This window comes from Amia ocellicauda, chromosome 4, assembly GCF_036373705.1.
Source record: "Amia ocellicauda isolate fAmiCal2 chromosome 4, fAmiCal2.hap1, whole genome shotgun sequence".
Classification (NCBI taxonomy): Eukaryota; Metazoa; Chordata; class Actinopteri; order Amiiformes; family Amiidae; genus Amia; species Amia ocellicauda.
The window spans coordinates 17,871,543-17,892,005 of NC_089853.1; the positions used below are offsets into that span (position 1 = coordinate 17,871,543).

General features: G+C 38.8%; 1 protein-coding gene across 1 annotated transcript in view; it reads left to right on the forward strand.

Annotated features, from left to right (window-relative positions):
* The window catches only part of lrp5 (low density lipoprotein receptor-related protein 5), a 65,157-nt gene that overhangs the window by 21,507 nt on the left and 23,187 nt on the right, over positions 1–20,463 (forward strand). The window contains exons 5-7 of the mRNA XM_066701161.1: positions 3,953–4,084; positions 7,786–8,182; positions 8,894–9,065. Coding sequence (XP_066557258.1) covers positions 3,953–4,084; positions 7,786–8,182; positions 8,894–9,065 — 701 coding nt within the window. The remainder of the gene's footprint in view (positions 1–3,952; positions 4,085–7,785; positions 8,183–8,893; positions 9,066–20,463) is intronic.

Here is a 20,463-nt window from a genome sequence, read left to right on the forward strand (position 1 = left end):
ATTAGGAGGGGTTTTGCTTTTGGAGGAGAAAATGACAATATATGCTTCTACATACTTAAACCCAGAACTTCATGAATGTAGTTGGGTGGTGGAGCATGGAGCATTTTTTTTTTTCCCCACACTGCTTCGTGATTAATCCTGCTGCAGAAAGTCTGTCCAGGACAGTAGTTAGTTAGGACTTTGGTGAAAATTGTCAGTAATGAAGATGTAGAAAATGCATCAAAGCTTTGAGGTAGCAGTTGCATTTTGGGGACTTCGAGGTTCATGTTCTCACAGGCATAATAAACAAAGAATATCGAATAAAATCCAGGGAGCATTGAACCAAGGTGAAGGCATCCCCAGTGCATGTTATTAAATGGAAAATGGTTTAAGCCTTTTTCCGTTCGAGCCCTGAGCTAAGTGTGATGATTATGTGGTCTGTCATTGCCAGTGACTGATGTATTCCTGTTCTGCTCCGTTTTGCTTGTTTTCTCATTAAGTTTATCTGGGGCTCAAATGCTATTAATCCTGCACAGACTGGAAGCTTTCAGCAGCTTGGATGAATTGTTTGTTTGTGGGAATGGTCTTTTGAGGAAGTTTCTTTTCTTAAGAACAGTTATACTGAAATGCCTTGTGATGACTTATACATCAAATCTGATTTATTTACTTTCAAAATGCCTGTACTGTTTTTAAACTTTCAACAATGCATCTTCTCATTTTGTCCAGCCTTCACTCGTTAAAGCATAATAATGTAATACTAATTTCTGGGAAAAAATACATGGATTTCTCCAAAGCATAACAAGGAATTGCAAAAACATATTATATATATATATATATACACTCACCTAAAGGATTATTAGGAACACCATACTAATACTGTGTTTGACCTCCTTTCGCCTTCAGAACTGCCTTAATTCTACGTGGCATTGATTCAACAAGGTGCTGAAAGCATTCTTTAGAAATGTTGGCCCATATTGATAGGATAGCATCTTGCAGTTGATGGAGATTTGTGGGATGCACATCCAGGGCACGAAGCTCCCGTTCCACCACATCCCAAAGATGCTCTATTGGGTTGAGATCTGGTGACTGTGGGGGCCAGTTTAGTACAGTGAACTCATTGTCATGTTCAAGAAACCAATTTGAAATGATTCGACCTTTGTGACATGGTGCATTATCCTGCTGGAAGTAGCCATCAGAGGATGGGTACATGGTGGTCATAAAGGGATGGACATGGTCAGAAACAATGCTCAGGTAGGCCGTGGCATTTAAACGATGCCCAATTGGCACTAAGGGGCCTAAAGTGTGCCAAGAAAACATCCCCCACACCATTACACCACCACCACCAGCCTGCACAGTGGTAACAAGGCATGATGGATCCATGTTCTCATTCTGTTTACGCCAAATTCTGACTCTACCATCTGAATGTCTCAACAGAAATCGAGACTCATCAGACCAGGCAACATTTTTCCAGTCTTCAACTGTCCAATTTTGGTGAGCTTGTGCAAATTGTAGCCTCTTTTTCCTATTTGTAGTGGAGATGAGTGGTACCCGGTGGGGTCTTCTGCTGTTGTAGCCCATCCGCCTCAAGGTTGTACGTGTTGTGGCTTCACAAATGCTTTGCTGCATACCTCGGTTGTAACGAGTGGTTATTTCAGTCAAAGTTGCTCTTCTATCAGCTTGAATCAGTCGGCCCATTCTCCTCTGACCTCTAGCATCAACAAGGCATTTTCGCCCACAGGACTGCCGCATACTGGATGTTTTTCCCTTTTCACACCATTCTTTGTAAACCCTAGAAATGGTTGTGCGTGAAAATCCCAGTAACTGAGCAGATTGTGAAATACTCAGACCGGCCCGTCTGGCACCAACAACCATGCCACGCTCAAAATTGCTTAAATCACCTTTCTTTCCCATTCAAACATTCAGTTTGGAGTTCAGGAGATTGTCTTGACCAGGACCACACCCCTAAATGCATTGAAGCAACTGCCATGTGATTGGTTGGTTAGATAATTGCATTAATGAGAAATTGAACAGGTGTTCCTAATAATCCTTTAGGTGAGTGTATATATATATATATATATATATATAATATAATATATATATTCTTTTTTGCATTCGAGGAGAAAGACTGAAAGCCGCAATGTGTTTTTAATGAAAACTAAAGTGTAAATAAGTGTGGAAAGCAGGGATCTTTAATTGTTGTATCATAATTGTTTATGAATGGGCAGAGACACCTGATTAGATGTATAGGCTTGTAAAGTCTGCATGTTTTTCTTCTTGTATGGAAAAAGCGTACATCTTTTAAAGGCTGATATGACTACCAGGGAAGCTTCCTTTGCTGCTTTCTTTATGCAGCAAGCAAACCCCCCAAAAAAGCATATGGTCATCTGTCCTTGATAAAGGCAGCGCTCGCAAAATGAAGTGTTTTTTTTACATCTCCCCCACCCCCTAATTTCTTTGCAGAGGAGTCAAAGGCAATGACAAGCTGTCTGTTCTGGCAGGTTATAAATGTCAGTGTTGCCTGTGTGATTCTGTCACCATGGGAGAGTGGCACACTGTCTCTTCGCAGAAGGGTTGTAATTCCTGTCCACATGCTTGTTGATTTAGGAACATGGCTGTGACTATAAGCTCCTTCAAAGATCCCCAGCCTAACAATATAGGCCTCTGCTGAACACAAGCAGGGGTTTTGGGGTAGCAAAGTGCCATAAAATAAAACTGGTTTGAGAGACCTTTTGCTTCTAACATATCAACTGGTACAATTTTCAAATGCTTTTGCTGTACTGCAAATTAATTGCAGCTCATTGTGTAGAAAAATGTTGAAATGGCAGGTGTGTTCAATAAATTAGTCTATATGAAGATCACTTAGAAATGCCTGGTGATTCTTTAAGGGTTTGAGTAACATTTTTACTATTGGATGTCCTAAACAAACAAAAATTGAAAATCACTTCTCTGGTTTTGGGATGGAAATAAAAAGCACTCTTGCTTTCTGAATGACTTTATTGGGGCTTGACTAATTAATTGGCATTACAGAGATTTGCTGGAACAGACGAGCAATGATTAAATTGTTATTAATGAGTATTTATTTGGATGGGTTTTCTAATGAAGAGCAAATGTTACAAAGCGAACAACATTGGGGCGGTGGGGGGGAATTGTCACAAAATCTGTAAAAAGTAATGGTGGCACAGGCAGGAGAAATGAAAGGTACATTTTCATGATTAAAAGATTCCATTGCTTTCTACCACCATTGGCGACTGTTGTAAAATGCCCTACTTTGGTTGGCAATGTTTCTGAACAAGGGGAAATGAAAAATGTTGCACACAAGGAAATGATAATACCTATTGGCATTGCCTTAAATACCTTCCATACTCTTGGGCTGCTTTTCTTTTTGTGTGTGTGTTGTTTTTGCCGTAGCTAAGCTCTTTTTTCATGAATTCTCTTAAATCTGTCATGACTAAAGGTAGAAATAATACAATAAAAATCAAACTGTAAATGATCCAAGCTTCGGTGAAAAAATGAAATGGACAAGCTTCATTTTAAAGCGAGGATTGTCATAAATCAATTTCTGTAGTGCATTTTAAATATGATCCTTCCTGTCGACATCTTTAATGTGTGGAATCATTACCGAAGATTGTTGAGTGAGAAGTCGTTAAACGCCTGTTGCTTTCAGATTACGGTCAGTCTTCATTTGCAAGCACTGTTTAGTGTGTTCATCTGAAAATGAATTTGAAGTCCTGTTTGTGCCAGACAAGCCACTTATTCTCCATTTTCCATCTTGTGCACTTTCAGAACACAGTGCAGGATGGTGTCTTCCAGGTATAAGAAGGTTTAAAGTCCTATTTTACAGTTTCATGTCACTGATGTTTAATTGTATTTATGTTTCATAGACCGTGTGATTAAGTAATTTTTCTCCCTCCCTGTCTTTCAATCGGTTACAGAGAACATACTACTGTCTCAATGCCTGCTTTTGCTTCCACAGTTGAAACCCCCTGCAGTGACAACAATGGAGGCTGCAGCCACCTGTGCCTCCTCTCGCCCATGGAGCCGTTCTACAGCTGTGCCTGTCCAACTGGGGTCCAACTCCAGGAAGACGGCATCACCTGCAGACCTGGTAGCAATCTCTCATTTTTTTCTAAAATATGAATGAACTAATATTGTTCATTAACCTTTACAAACCACTTCTTCTGCTTTGGCAATTGAGATGTTCATGAACATCTTGGCATGCTGTTCCCCCACAAAACTTACATAGTCCACCAAAAGGCCATGAAAGAAACGTCTTAATCTTTGACAGATGGATGCCTCACACTTCTTTATGTTGGATGCATCATTTACTTTGGCTGAAGCAAATTGTAATCATAAAAAATAAGCGTTCCCCGCGTTTATATGTGGCAGATTAGAGCATTAGGAATATTAATCTTTAATAACAAAATATGCCGTCATGTTCCTCTTCTGCAGTTTGTGTGCTTTTGTGTATATTTACAAATAGACTTGTAAGGGAAAGTCAAGGGTTTGAATTGGTGATGTATTGGAGCAATGGTAATGCTGTTTTATCTGTTCCAACTGGTGCTCTCATTTACTTTATCTAGACAGCTCTACAAAAATGTAATGGTGTTCATGGCTGAAAACATTGTTTTTATTCAAGGTGCACAGTAGCTCTAGCTGTCACATCATTTACACCCTCTAGAACAGTATTGAATTAATCCAGCAAATCAAACCAATGAAGTTAATGGGAGCTTGGTTAGAATGAAAGCCAAAAGGTAATGCAGCCATAATCTGAGTCCCATGAGTTACAATATAAATAAAACACTGCTATATAATAGTTCTTGAACTATCCTAAAATTTATAAATAGTATGTCATGAGATTACATGAATGCTACTTTTTTAGGGTTTAGAAAAATAGATGTCATCTAGTGTTTTTGTGTTTTACAGGTGACTCTCTCTCTCTCTCTTAAAAGCAATCAAATTAGGTTTGAGAGTATCCTTGGCAGACTTTAGGTAAAGTGGTTATTACAGGATAGAGCAAAGGCAAGAATGCATCTTGGGGGAAGAGGGATTCTAGTGTCCAGGAAATCCTTTAAGGAAGACCATGAAAGTGTTAGCACATTTATATCTGAAACTAGAAAACCTCTGGTGGTTATAAAATAAATAACATCTAAATCAAGTGCTCCGGATAGATTTGAATACTCTAAAATAGTTAACTTTGGTATAACATTTTCATATAATACATACATAAAAACCTGTAACTTGACATGGAGCAAATTCCTATGCAAAAATACTTTTCTTTCTTTCTGTCTTATCCCAATTCTAGTGACACTAAGAAGCTTTACAGTTTTGATTTAGCAAATTGCTAAATTAATGCATTTCCTGCATAGTACACTGAGCGGGATAGAAGAGTGCTTTTCAGTTTGGAAAGTGCCCTGTAGCAAGCCTTCCTTTGAATGTGCTCTAATACAATGAGCTGGACACCAGGACTGGAGATGTGATAAACCTTTAATAAAGAATTCCTGTAAGAAACCAAAGATTTCACACTTGTGTGCTCTTAGGTCAGTACAGTACTTATAAAAATAATATGCCAGTTTTTCAAATGTACATTTAACCTAACTTTGGAAAGCCTCAGCAAGCATACAATTAGTCTATTGTCTCTCCGTTTGTGAATAGTTTGTTAGATCGTACATATCCCTCTTCTCTCTCGCTGCAAGTGTTGGCAAAACACATGCCTCAGTTTCTCTATGGGTCATTTAAGATTTGAATAAAAATAATACAACAGTGCTGTTTATTATAGAGCAAGGCCAAGCTTGGCACATGAGCAGGTATAAATCAGCTAGGTTCAAGCTCCAAGAAGAGCAGTCTCTCAAATTCTAAGTATTTATGGTGGATGGAGACTGTGTTCAGAGCCTGTGAGGCAATGGAACAGTATGCAGACTGCTGGTGAGTGCAGATTTTCCAGTATCCCAAGAGTGCATAAAACCAGTTGTGAAAACAATGGCACATTCAGTTGGATGTCTATTTTTTATTTTTTTTTAATCGTTATTTTTATTTTAATTTTTATAATGCACATGGCACTTTGGCAGGGAACTGTGTTTTGATAGGTGAAGGTCGGACCCTCCCCCAGGTCACTTAAGTGCTGTGGGGGCCCACCAATTACATAGGAAGTCAGAGCTAATCACGGCAGTCCACAGTTTGTGTGCTTTGTCAAATTGACTTAAACATGTCTTTCAGAGGGATGCAGACTTGTTTGACTTCTTCTGTGCCCCCTTTAGTGTGTTTTTCACTCAGGGTTTAGGAAAAGGTATTTTTCCTTTCAGGGCTGATTACAATCACATGATTTATGAGGTCAGAAACCTTGGTCACGATCGACATTTTTATAAATAAAATGTACTCTCAAAAAGTCCAGAACTAGGAAGTCTCAGTAGTGTCCTTTGTCAGTTGTCTAAACATGCTATGAACAGGCTGTTTGTATGTCTAGACTATAGACTGTCTTACATATTTTAAATTAAAAATACAAATAAGAAAAACCCAAATGGTAGCAGTCATTACAGTATTAGACAGTTTTCTAATCTTACATTAGTTTTGAAACAACTACAGGTCAGAATATTGGATTCTACAGCTAATTTTGTGGGGTAAAATCAGTAAAACAAAACTTTTATATATATATATATATATATATATATATAAAAATAAAAAAATCCTTGTAGTTCTCTACTACACCCCCCCGTGCAAGTCCAATTAAAAAGGCTATAGGCTATAAAAGTTGTACTGCCAGGTCTCTGAGGAAGGGTGAGGGACAGTGAATTGTAAACATTTGCAGCTTCTTCTGCATTTACAAGTTCAATATATTGACATTTATTTAATTACTGCAGCAGGGAATCTGTGCTGCTAGAAGATTGATATATTCAGGGTGACCATAGGATTAACCAGGCTCCCAATGGTGTTGACAGCTAAACTGAATTTAAAACAATGTCTTGTTGTATCAAACTGATTAGCAGGCTGGTGAATGGGAAACATATATACCAGTGACTGGGGCAAGGATTAGAAAGAGTACCGTCTGTACTCTTCATTTGTTTAGGTTGGATGGATAAATTGGGGCAATTGTTTGTCGTTTTGTAGACGTCTTGTCACTTGTCAAATGTGAAGTGGGCCAAGGGAAAGATGAGAAATACTAAATAAAGGCCTTGTCTGAGAGTCACTGTGCTGTCACTTCTGATTGGAGTTAATTTTGCTGAAAGATTGCAGCTGACACTTTCAGCACTGAAGCATGAATGGCCCAAATGAGGGTCTCTTGTATTTGTTTCTTAAAAGTCCTTCACTTAATTGCTTCTGCGGAGTATTGTTTAAGTCTGAAAATTAAGGCTTAAATTCTACTTGTAAATACTGTATTCTTTAGACGTTCCTTTGGAGGCACATTCTTTTTTCTATATTCAGACAGACACACAGCTATTGACTCAACTGAGACGCAAGGTAGAGATCTAAAATTTCAAACCCTGCTTTGCAAATCTAGATCAATAGGAAATCTCTCTTATTTGTAATCACCCTGCAGCATGATTTTCAAAAGGGGTAAAACAAAACATTGGTTGCAAAGTAATATCTATATCCTCATCTGGGTTACTTAAACTGCTTTCAAAGAGTTTATATGAAATGTCTGGTATATCCAGTTTCTGCACCTGTAGAAGGATTTGGTTCTGAAAATCAGGCTTCAGAATTCACTTAACCAGGATTATATATTGCCTGTTCTGTAAATCATATTGTATTTGTCTCTTTTTTTTTTTTTTTTGTCACTTCCCACAACATTGTTTTTAAATTTCTTCTGGTCAGGAGCTGAGGAGGTGCTGTTACTGGCTCGTAGGACGGATCTGCGTCGCATCTCCCTTGACTTGCCCGACTTCACTGACATCGTTCTACAGATCGACGACATCCGCCACGCCATCGCCATCGACTATGACCCCGTGGAGGGTTACGTGTACTGGACAGATGATGAGGTCAAAGCTATCCGCCGGTCGCAGATCGACGGCAGTGGAGCGGAAACGCTGGTGACCACAGAGGTCAACCACCCCGATGGCATTGCGGTAGACTGGGTGGCTCGCAACCTCTACTGGACGGACACCGGCACTGACCGCATCGAGGTGACGCGGCTCAATGGCACCTCCCGCAGAATCATCATCTCAGAAAACCTCGACGAACCCAGAGCCATCGTGCTAGATCCCATCGGAGGGTACGCTGCTGTAACCTAATGAATGAATTTCACTGGCTGAACCAAAAAGTGTTTTTTCTGTAATCGTTGTTGTTGCTGTTTACTGCACATGAAATATATAACTATTGGTCTCAGCTGCACAGAAAATTGGTAGTAAAACCATGTGTAGATTTAATGTACTGCTTTGACTGTGGATGTTACATTTTCGTGTGCTGTAACCTACATTATGAGGAAGTGCCCTGAACGGAAGTACATGACCTCTAGATGTATTATTAATCCTTGTGCTTTTAGACTAACATATTTCCTATGTTGCATTCTTACTGTGTTGCCTAATTATACTCCAAGCTGATAATTAACATGCAACTCCTTATTTGGTGTATATTAAGACTTTCCTATTTTTACCCCATCAAAAATGCTCTTCTTTTAGTAAGTTATAATATTGGATTAGATTTTGTCTAAATGGTAGTGGTGTTGGTCTAAGAAATGAATGTTCCATTTTTCCATGTTGTGCAGAAGCAAAATCTGAAAATGAAAGGTCATATGACTTGTTTTATGACATATTTTTGAATGCTCCTTTTGAGGCTTTTAATGCCTCACATTTTCATTTTGCACTAAACAAACTCTGCATTCTTTCTCTTCCAGGCATGCTGACTTGTATATTGTAAGAGTCAGAGAAGACATTAGGCCTAGTTCAATGGCTTGTTAATTTGTGCTGCATATTTTCTATTGCAGATACATGTACTGGACAGACTGGGGTGAAAAACCAAAGATCGAGCGTGCCAACTTGGACGGAAGCGACCGCATTGTGCTCCTGAATTCCTCGCTGGGTTGGCCCAACGGTTTAGCCGTTGACTATGAAGAAGGCAAACTATACTGGGGGGATGCCAAAACGGACAGAATCGAGGTATTTGCAGAGCGAAACCAGGAAGAGAAAAAAAAAAATGTTGCAGGAATTTACTATTGTTTCACAGGAACCGTGCTTTGGCTTGCAATTGTCATTCATGAATGATGGTATGCCAATTGTTTGGGAGTGACCTCACAGGGGATGTGAAAGTGTGTAATATTGTGTGAGTGTGAGTGTGAGTGTGAGTGTGAGTGTGTGTGTGTGTGTGTGTGAGAGAGATATCATTAATTTCAATTTTTAGCATGTAACACTGGGTTGGGGAGCACCAGTACTGTTGCACCACATAATTGAACGTTTCCTGCTCTCCAAGCTAGTGCTGTTGCCCCTGTGGGCTGAAATTGTTTTGAATGTTCTCTTGCCACCAGCCCGGCTTGGCTCCTACCTTAAGCATGCTTTCAGGTAATGTCATATGGGTTGCAATATGATGCAACATATTCCTTCCTGCAAATTGCATGTGCAAAAGGATCCCTTTTCTTCTTCCCCCTTCGGCCCCCTTTTTCTTTAACTCGTGGAGTGACGCATCAGTTTCGATATCAGACTTGTGGTATTGGATGGTGTGTGTTGGATCAAAAATAAATTTTTGTCCTCTAGAACCATAGTTAGATTTATGTTTTGGTTTGCACAAGTCTAACAGTCTGTGTGACTCTTTCAGGAGAAATGTCTAAAATTGTTTAATAATGCACGGCAGGTTTTTCCAGCTCCCCTCTCAATGACTTTGAGATCTGCAGTACTGCTCCTGAAGAGCAAGTGTCTTTAAAAGTTTTTGTTGCAGCAGAGTTTTGAGTGACTCAATTAGACCTAATTATTTGCTTAGTTAGTACAGGTTAAGATGTTTCCCATGTCTCTATGCAATGGCAGCTGCAAGTTTAAAGGCTTTCTAGTTCCCATTCAGTTGTGAGCTCTTAATTTCCAAATTGTTATAGTTAGTATGTAATTTGCCCATTTGAACCTTTCACCCTTAATTCTGTCCTATACATAGTGTAAAGAATACGCTATACAGTTTGGCAGACTGGACCACTTCTCAAATAGCTGAACAATTCTGACATTTAACAAAATGAAAAAGGGAAGTTCTTAAGATGATGGTATAGTCAAGTATAGAATATACTTGTGCACTTGGTGGTTTTAGATTTTTTTTTGTGATGGAGACAACTTGCAGAAACAGGTTTGCCGATTTTGGAATGCCTTGACAGCCATGCTTCACTCTGTCACATGCTCTGAGGGGCCTATTGTAGCAACAGAAGATAATGATGTTTGCCAGAAACCCATCTTAGTAATTTGTTTAACCCTTATTGAAGCCCACTCCCTGCCAGCACTTACAAGCTTTGTTGTGGGAGCTCTCCACTTGTCGAGCAAGACTGTCAGTCCCGTCAGCACGCTGTCCTTCCCCCGAAACAGTTTTCTGTCCTCCTCAGTTGCAGACCAAGTTCTGGCTTCATAATATGTTAGTTTCTGAAACCGTTGAAGATGGGGAATATTTTATCACCTTTCTTTTTCTCGCATATTTATTGCTTGCTTTTGTCCTGTAGGAAGTTTTTCATTCTGTGGCTTTAAAGTTGTGCTCCAAATATGTGGAATCATGTGATATTTATTTATCCACAGAAGGTGTCACAGAAGTGGTAACATAGGATTGATTTCAGTGTGTTCAAATAAAACCGCACAAGGTTATAGTTTTTAACATCTCCAGATCTGATAGTATATTTTGGGAGATTTTAAAATGTATATCCTCATTAATACATTCATTTTAATTCAATAAACAAATGAACAAGGGAGAAAAAAATAAAACGAAACGAAAATGAAAACGCCACACAGGACCTGAAGCCAATTGTAGCACAAGTTCCCAAATGCTCTTGGCATGGTTAATAAATATATTAGTGTGTCAGGGAAGGCGAGGCGGAGGTGGAGGCGTGGTGGAGGCCCACTACAGCCCAGTGTGTAATGGTATGCTGATTAGATGTGCGTTTTCAAAGGCTGTGTGAGGTTTCATGCCGAGAGAGCAGCAGTTATTCTTTCCTCACCGAGGCTGTCCCATCTGCGTGTTGAGCTGGAGCACAAAGGAGCCAGTCACTTCAGTAAGAGTTTACACACTGAAGGAGCCATTTGGCAGCGCCCGTCAAGAGTTGCGTGACAGCAGTCTGCAGGGCTTTCCCTGCGCTCCTGGCACCCCGCGGGAACATTGTTCCCAGCTTCTAAAAACATCGACTGCTGCGTCTGTAGAGGAGCAGGAGGGGGAGAGTGGGAAAGAGGGGAGGCAGAGCAGTGTGCGGCCTGTTGAAAACACACTCTCGCTGAAGTTTTATATACATATGTGCAATAAAATGTGTGTGTGAATACAGTTTTCAATTATAAATACATATGTGTGTGTGTGTGTATATATATATAAATGTATATGTATGCATGTGTATGTATATCTATACCTGCACAGGCACTACTGAAGTGAGAGCAGGGGACTGCAGTGGGGGAAGCAGAGGAAAGTGTTGATTTTCATTAATGGAAGCAGGCATACAGAGCCCCATGAATGAGATGAGAATGAAAGGGATTAGGGTGCTCCTGTGGAGACATTGAACTCAACAAGAGGCTAGTTGCTTCCACGTGCACTTTCTTATGCTGCTACTTTTTTTTTTATTCTCCCTTCTTTCTAGTATTCTGGTGGCATTCTTGGCTGATTCAATTATAGATGCAGGCAGCGAAAATATGTAGATACTTTTCTCTCTCTCTCCTCTCGGTCTGCAACAGTTAAATGCCTTTCAGAGAGCATTTCTGAAAGGTTGTCACTGCCCCACAGTGCTCAATGGTGAAGTATCTATCCTAAAGATTTTTGTTGTTGTGGTGGATGACTTATCAGAATTGAGATTTTTAAGAATGCTAAATGTTATTGATGAACTGCAGTTGTTTGGTTATTGCTATTGTTAAAAATACAAACAAAACAAATTATCTGGCTGGATTGTACCAAAGGAATATAACAATATTTTCACCTTATTCTTAAAATTCTTAATATTATTAAGATTGTTGTTTTGCTGGTTTGTATTGTTATCACTTTTACAAAATTATATTTATAATAATTTAATCATTATAAATATGGTTTAGATTTTTAAATCAAATGCACTTCTTTTTCTTTGTGGGTGAGAGGGAATTTATATGGTAGAAAGATGGTTTCTATGGGCCTTTTTGAAGGCTGGTGACACAGCTCCTCAGATGCAGGCAGCAGAAAGGGGGGGCCCTGTCTTTCACACTGTGATTGACCAATGGGGTCTGGTGGGAAAGGAAGGCTTCTTTCTCTTCACTGGAGGTGACCCTCAGCATTGTGCCACAATGAAGACATAATGCGGGCTGCTTGGTGCTCGCTGGAAGCGCACAGCCAGATGCACACTTTAGTGGCAGGAGTGGCCCCGGCCCCAGAAAACGGTTGACAAGCGTTTTCTGTTTGCTTCTTTTCACAAGGGTTCTTAAAAGTCACCTAATGGAACTCGCCCTTTCTTCTGGAAATCCACTTTAAACTGAATGAAGAAAAAAAAAACCTTGAAGTGCTAATAGGCAGCAATCCAGACATTTTAAAGCCATTAGTAATTTCTCATTAAAGTTTTTACATAATGAGGGTTTTCTTTTGCATTTTCCTCAAGCTTTTTTTTTTTTTCTTTTTTTTTCAATCTAATGAATCAAGACCAGTCCTTTCTCTAAGAAGGGGGTAAAAGAAGCACATTTACATGTTACTGTTTACCATTTCTTTTTCTTTTTTTGGTGCCAGACTTTTTAGAGATGAAACAAACATCAGGTCTTGAATGAAAGGTTTTGAAAGTGCCTTCTGGCATTTGGAATGTGCCTGTTCACTGCCTGAATGGATATAAATAGACGTCTGGAAGCTTTGTAGCCCTTCTCCCAGTCTTTCCTTTTCTTTTTTCCCTTTTTTTTTTGTAAGCGTTCTCTGTGCAAGTGACAGGAGATTTTCTGAAAAGAAGGTTTTTCCTTGTTGCAAACTGAATTACCTCAAGACAGCCTATGCTTACATACACACGTCACAGTCTGACATTTCTTCAGTCCCTTAAATGCAGTGCACCCTTACACAGTTGATCATTTGGATTTTATTTCGGTCTGTGCCAGTACCCCACTTTTGTGGTGAACTACCAAACTATATATATATTTAGTTATATATTATACATAAATACATACACATACAGAGGGAGAGAGAGGGAGTTTGAAATGCTGATTGTGAGGCTACAGCTTTCATTCCTTTACATTTGCTGCTCAAAGCTTGGTTTTGAATGGCTTCCAAGAATTCCCCTTTCATCTCTGGTTCCTGAACTTCTGAAAGAAGGCTAAATTATTGGCACTCAGGTTTTAAGGTTTTCTTAAACAGTACTGGAATTGTGAGTTTTTTCCCCTCCTTTTTTTCCTCCTTTTTCTTCTTCGAGGGATCAGATTCCCCTGCTTTTTGAAACCCTCTGATGTTTCCGAGAGACCCCCCTTACTTTAATGTTCGAGATGCTCAGGATAATTCGTTTGACTGATGTGCCGTTTGTAATGCGGAAAATCCTCTTTTGTTATACAATTATGTAGATCTGCGATTCTGGAGTGTTTTGTTTCCCTTGATTGCTAGCCATATGTGGACTGGAGATCTACATAATTGTATATATGTAAGCCTGCAAATGACAGAACACAAGACAAGATGTTCTTTTGAGAGTTTTGGAGAGAGGAAGACACACATATATATATATATATATATATATATATATGTCTATTTAATCCTATACATGTTGTTCCTTTTGATTCGAAAATGTATAAATAGACTGAAGTGATTTTATCATCGTTCTTAATTTCTTTCTGTCTTGATATTCAATGCCTGCTTTCCATGAGGAAAATATTTGAATGGAAAATTTTCTGAACTGTGTTGTGGTAGTTAACACTTATCACAATGTTTTTTTTTTAATGGTGTGAGTTTGAAGCAAGATTTACCATATGTGGGATTTTAAGTCTCTATCACAGTGACAGCAGGAGAATATGCAGCATACCGCTGAAGACGGGTTTAGCTGTGGCAACACAAATGAAGCTATTGGAATAAAAGTTCAGTGTAGTTCACAATAGCAAAGGTAGTGGAAAGGTTTAATTGCAAACAAGTTAACGGGTCTTAAGAAATTAACTATGCCTTTACAATGATGTCCTCAAATTGTAAAGTCACTAAAATTGACATAGAATGGTTTAATTTGGTGCTTTCAAACAAAAGCCTTTATATTTCTATAGTGATAAGGCCACAGATAGTAATTTATTACTTTCCCCCCCACTCATAAACCCTAAATGAGCTCAGTGGTAACCAGTTCCTTTGTATGGATGGGATTGTCAGTGTGTGGAGGGTGCTCGCTGTCTGAGACATCAGCAGTCAACACTCCGCTGATCGCAGCCGATCAGCGGCCATTGATAAAATCTTCCCAAACCACAAGTCTGCTATTCTTTATACATCCCCAGACATGGCAAAAAAAAATCTTCTGTTTAATGACCGAACTTCCTGTAAACAAATCCCAATGAAATCCTGTCAGAGTCCTGCCAGTGTGCCAGCTTTTCTGACATAGCCAGTGGTATTTCTCTTACTATTAAGGGATTAATAGTTACATGTTCAAAATAAATGAGATGTTTGGAGCCTGGAATGCACACCGGTAACATCATGTTCTCATCTAGCTACGGGCAATGAAAGTCCCTTTGTTTTTTTTAGAGAGGTGTGTTTTTCTGCACAAGTAATACACTCTCACCCAAAAATTTGACACAGAAAGCTGTGGGGGGCGGGGGGGTAAGCATTTATGTACAAATGGTAGAAAGCATAAAAAGTATGAACTATCTAGTTACATTTTTGGTTCCTTGTTTGTTAACTTCAAATGAGTGGTCTCTGATGCTGAAATGACAAGCACTGACTGAGCAATATTAGACTCCTTTTAAATTCTGATGATTATTCTGTTGTCTGTGTAACTTCTTGCATAGCAGAACAACGAAGATTTTCCATCCTCTTGGCCCAACATTTAAATAATTGCTAATGCATGTGATACAATGCAAAAAAATATAACTTAAAGCACACAAACTGTGATGGAAAAGCCTATGCTAATGTAATTAAGTAGAGGTAAGATTAATGAAAATTGAAGTTACTCATCTAACACTGGCTTCCATTTTGCTGCTGTCAAAACCTTGATGTAAGGCTCAGTTATGCTACAGCAGATTGATTTTCAAATGGGATAAAGCTAACTTTTGTGGCTTATGTGGTTTAAACTGCAATCTTGGGCACACTTCCCTGCATATCACACAAAAAGGCAAGTGCTCAAATATGGGGGATTTGTAAACCCTGGAGAGCTATGAAAGTGACATTACAATAGCAGGTTCACATACAAAATGATCCCTGTCCTTATGTTACTAAGTACAACATTCAATGCCTATTTCCCTCTAAATCGATCATATTTCTGCCATTTGATCTGTGAAGTCACTGGATTGTGGTGCATTTATCTTCAAGGTGTAGTTTGGGGCTGGGGCGTGGGGCTGGAGGCGTCTCTTTAATATTTTATTTCCTTTCTCTGTTTTTTTGTGCATTTCCCTGGACATAACTAGGAAACCTGGCTCAGACAAAAATGTTGGGGTTCTATAACAAACTGTGATGGGTAGGCTTGAATTTGTAGCCATTCAAAAATTGAGTAATAACATGAGAAGGACTCGGTTTGATGTTGAGATTATTCTGAACCACAGCAATAGTGCCCTCCTGATTGCAATTAGACTGTCAATTTTAAACTGGTTGTGCATTCAACACAGCATGCAGGTTTTGACTCTAATTTGCATTGGCCTTTCATTAAAAAACAAAACAAAAAAAACAAAAAACCCAGTGCTGTGTTTTTTTTTTTTTAATCAACACAAAGGCCTTCCACTGTTTTAGTTTAGGTCTGTTTTCAAAACCAATCCATCACTCTTCTATACAAGGTGAGTGGAGGGATGTATAATTTGTGCGAAAGTATGCACACGCTCATGTACATTCCCATGGTTTGGTGTCACACTGGCATCTACGTTCCAGTAATTCTCTACTTGATTGACTGGGATGTTTCAAGCAAAAGAAAACATTAAATGCTGTCCCTCTGTGTTTGTTGTTCTTTTAAATATATTATTATTCTACTAGATCTTGATGCAGAGGGAGATGAGGTTGACTAAATACGAATCATGTTGACTCGGATATGCAGTGGTCACCCGTCAGCATACTGAAAAACTTAATTTATGGAGTTGAAGAGGAGCATTACTTGGGTTTGCATAGCATTCTGTTTAATTTCCTGAGGGATGCATCCTTGCCTACAGCTGCTCAAGGACAGAGGCAGATCTACTTTCCAGCTTCTGTTCTGGCTATGTTGTGGCTTATTAACATGATTGTGCCGAAGTTTCTCCTTTTTTTTATAGCGATGTTGCGGTGAAGAGTCGCCGCCACAGCTGCTAAATTGTCTGTTCACAATGCATTCCATATGTGACTAAGACCACAGTGTGTAGGAATTTACAGGCTACATGATGCCGTCGAAATAATAGCCTTTGAAACCTTTTTCTCTTCATCGAATCCATTTATTACAGTCCCGACGGATCAGCGGGAGTAAGTTCTTGCGTGTGAACTCTGAATCAACATGCAAATGTAATTTAATGTTGGCAAAGCTTGCATAGGATTGGCAGGACATGTAATAAGAATACATAGGCGTTTATGGGTCGTGTATTAGATATTTTATTTGTGATGCACTCCATACTTCAGCTCCAGAGATTGCTAGCACATTGATTGTAGGGACTGGACAAAGAGACCTAGCTTTTAAAAATAAAATGCCCAGTCTATATATTGGGAGCAGGTTTTGTGATTTGACGTTTGCCACAGTTGGATAGACAGGGGTCTTATGATCCCCAATATAATGTATTTGTGATTACATTAAGGGCTAGAGCAAATTTTAAACTGACCTATCCATGAAACATACATTTCAAACTTGTACCCTATTGCATTTTCTACAAGTTTTAGAAAAATGTTTCTGACAATAAACTAAAATGCAATAGAATAGGTTTGTACTTTGCAGTGCAATGTCAAAGCTTCAATTTGGACTAGCCCTAAGTTTCTTTATACTCTCCTAAGCCTTTTTGTAGCTTACTTTCCCTACACTTTTCACTTTTCAGTATTTAGGGTGGTTTTTATGATTTGGGTACTTTTTTCTTCTTCCAAGTATAACATATTAAGAATCCTCTGAAAGAGCATTTTAAAAATCAAATGAAATAAAACCCTTAGTCAGTAAATGACTTTTTCCACAAACTTTTAGAGCTGTGATGTACAGTGTACTTTTGGAAGGCAACCAGTGATAGCAGACAGGCAGGGCCTATAGCAGTTGCAGAGTTTCTTGGAGAGAGAGCTCAGTGTTAATGACCACGTCCTGTCCATCCCCTGAAATATTTTGAATGCTGACCTGTCAGCTGTACTCACAGAAAACAGAAGTCAAAGTTTCAGCACTACGCAGTCCCATTTCTGATAGGACTCACTGTGTAACGCAGGGTAATGTTCTGTCCATTGAAGGTGTTAGAAGAAACGAAATGTGAAATGTATAATTGTCTGTGGTGATCATTCAAAGAGCAAGGATCTCCTGCTGAAAACCTTGTTCTGGATCATGGGTTCCTCACTAAAGGCTGAATTGGGATGGGTGCTGACTAAGCTTGTATCTCACACTTCTGCCCATTTCCTTTTTTCTTTATGGATGTTTTAAGTGGAGGAAAGACTAGGACACCTTTTTGTATTGTGGTTTACACTGTTTTGAGGTGTTTTTTTGCTTAATTAGTTTAAATTGCTTATACAGGCTATGCATTTCCCATGTACCATATACAACAACTGGGATATTTACTGCCTAATAAAATAATGGATAATTAATTCAAAATACTTGAGGGCTTATTCATTATTATGTTCAGTAATAGCTATTTTTCTTTCCTCCTTCAGTGTTTTGGTGTAGAAACAGATGGGGCAGTAGAACAATGTGCTGACTCGCTGTTCCAGACAAATGGAACCTATTTTTCTCACTCTACTTGGGACTTGTAAACCACAGCCATTTAAGGTGTGTTTTGTACAGTTGTGCAACAAAAACATTGGTGTAATGAGTGCCTTCTTTTGTGTTCGGAAGTTGGCAGCAAAAAAAAAAAAAAAAAAAAAAAACATTCCATACATTCATTAGGTGGAGGAGAGACGCACATTGGGAAGGAAGAAATAAAAGGCCAAAGAATATGTCTCTGTTAAGGAGGGAATGCACAGGAAAAGAAGAAAATTGAGATTATGGAGAAAAAAATAAAAAATACTTGGCCAACATTTTGCTTGAATTAAAGTAGCACAACACTAGGCCAAACTTTGAGAGCCTAGACAGAACGAAAATAAAAATTGTAGCTGATCCATGGTTTTTGATTTTAGATGGCTAGGCCAAAGCTTTATGCAAGGGCCCTATAATATTTCAAAGGAGCTGGTGGGTCTTTCCATGTTAAGCAGCCTAAGGGGCATAGAATCTGGATTGCAGATATTGATTAAAAATTTGGCAGGTTTGTAGCTCGTGTGAAGATCATTTGTGTTTGGTTACTCTGCTCCCCTGTTACTGGATCAGCAGTGGCATGGCTGTGAAAACAACTCGCAACGGCAGAGCTTTCCAGACATCCAGAATGTAAACACTGTGCAAAACGTCGCAATCCTTAACTACAAACAGACCCACCTTATCAGAGCTGTTTATTCTGTTGTTTATGTCGTGCTGCTGTTTCCTTCATATCCCCCCCTTCACTAAGATAACACAGATGGGACTAGCAATGGGTTATATTATTTTTGGCAGGATCTGTAGGCCTTATTCCTACTTGTATGGATACACCCCAAGCAATATAACGTGCTGTCAGGTTGTTTTGCATTTCTTTGTTTTTCTACATCCCCCCCAATGGTTAATATTAACCATAAGTAAAATAGATTTAAATTAGGATTAGTTATTTCTCTTTTTGGAGATGCTGCAAAGAAGAAAATGTAATTTAATGGTCTGGTTTTATAGACCCAAAATTGGAGTTAAATCAAAGTTTTTGTAGGGGGGGGCAACTTTTCATTTTGAATGACTGCATTCAGTGCCCTGTGAAGTAAAACCAGATTGGGCCTTCATTATTCTGAGATGTTTTCTTCTGTAGTGGGACAAATCCATCTTTTTTTTGTAACTTCAAGCATTCTATTTCAAAATTATTCAGGGTGTCAAATGCTGTAATTGAGATTTATATTTCCTGCAGATTTCATGTAAGTCTAAAATATGTGAGGAAATGTGAAACCCCAAAACGCATCCTGTCGACATAGTCTCCCACACAGGCTAATAATGTAAACCTTGAAAACAATTTACGGAGAGCTAGGCTGTCGACAATTTTGATTGCCCACGCGTCTCTTAAATATGCCAGATTCAATGGAAAAGGGAAATCTCCCTTGCAGCTCACTGCACTTTAGTCCCCTCAACACCATAGCGCTGGAATGTAAGTTTCTGTAAAGGTCACTTGTAAAAGCGGAGAATCCGAAAACTCTTTTGATTGATTGAAAACTTTTAATGTATTACCTCAGTTTAAAAAAAAAAACTAAAAAACGCAGTATAGTGACTTACCTTGTTCTTCCTGTAACTGTTATTTCCCGTGAGTTCTGGTATGTTTCAAATTATTTTACATTCCTTGCAGGAGCATGACTTGGCTTCCTTAGGGAAACAAGACCCATTCGGCTGCCTTCACTTTGCACGTTCAATTTGCATCGGATCTTAGTTATGTAAAGCCACAGATGCATGTGTTAGTGTTGCCTTTTATACAAACTTTCAAAGTCTGACTTTCTGTGAATTACTGATGAGAGCTGGGGGGGTTTTGTTTTTGATTTTAGTTTTCTTCATTCTGAGAGGTTTTCACAGCACTAAAATCTTAGCATTGACTTCTTTCAGAAAACAAAACAAAAAAAAGAGCCAAGAAGAAAAATGTTACCCCCATCTTTCAGTGGGTCTAGCCATGTCTAATTGTTCCTTTTTTAAATGAAAAGCATTTTGAAAAGGCGAGAGAACAGCTCCTGCTGATACAAAAGCCATCCAAGTACTTTTTTTTTTTGTAATCGGCACCAAATTCAATGGAAAGGATAAAATAATGGAAAATATTTGACTTCCAGTGTCTTTTTTTCATTTTCACAATCCATCTCTGTTGCCCAGCACATTTTAAATGCCAGTTGTTTGTCAGATGATTTTTACAGGAGGATAATCTGTTTTTAAATATGGTAATAATTACAGGCATAAGTAATTTGCTTTTGTTTTTTACTTTTATTAAAGCAAGGATTTCAACTTTGTATTGGGTGGCAGTTTAAATGGTGATTTAATTAGAATATTAATAGGAACTTGAGCTTTTTCTGAACCCATTT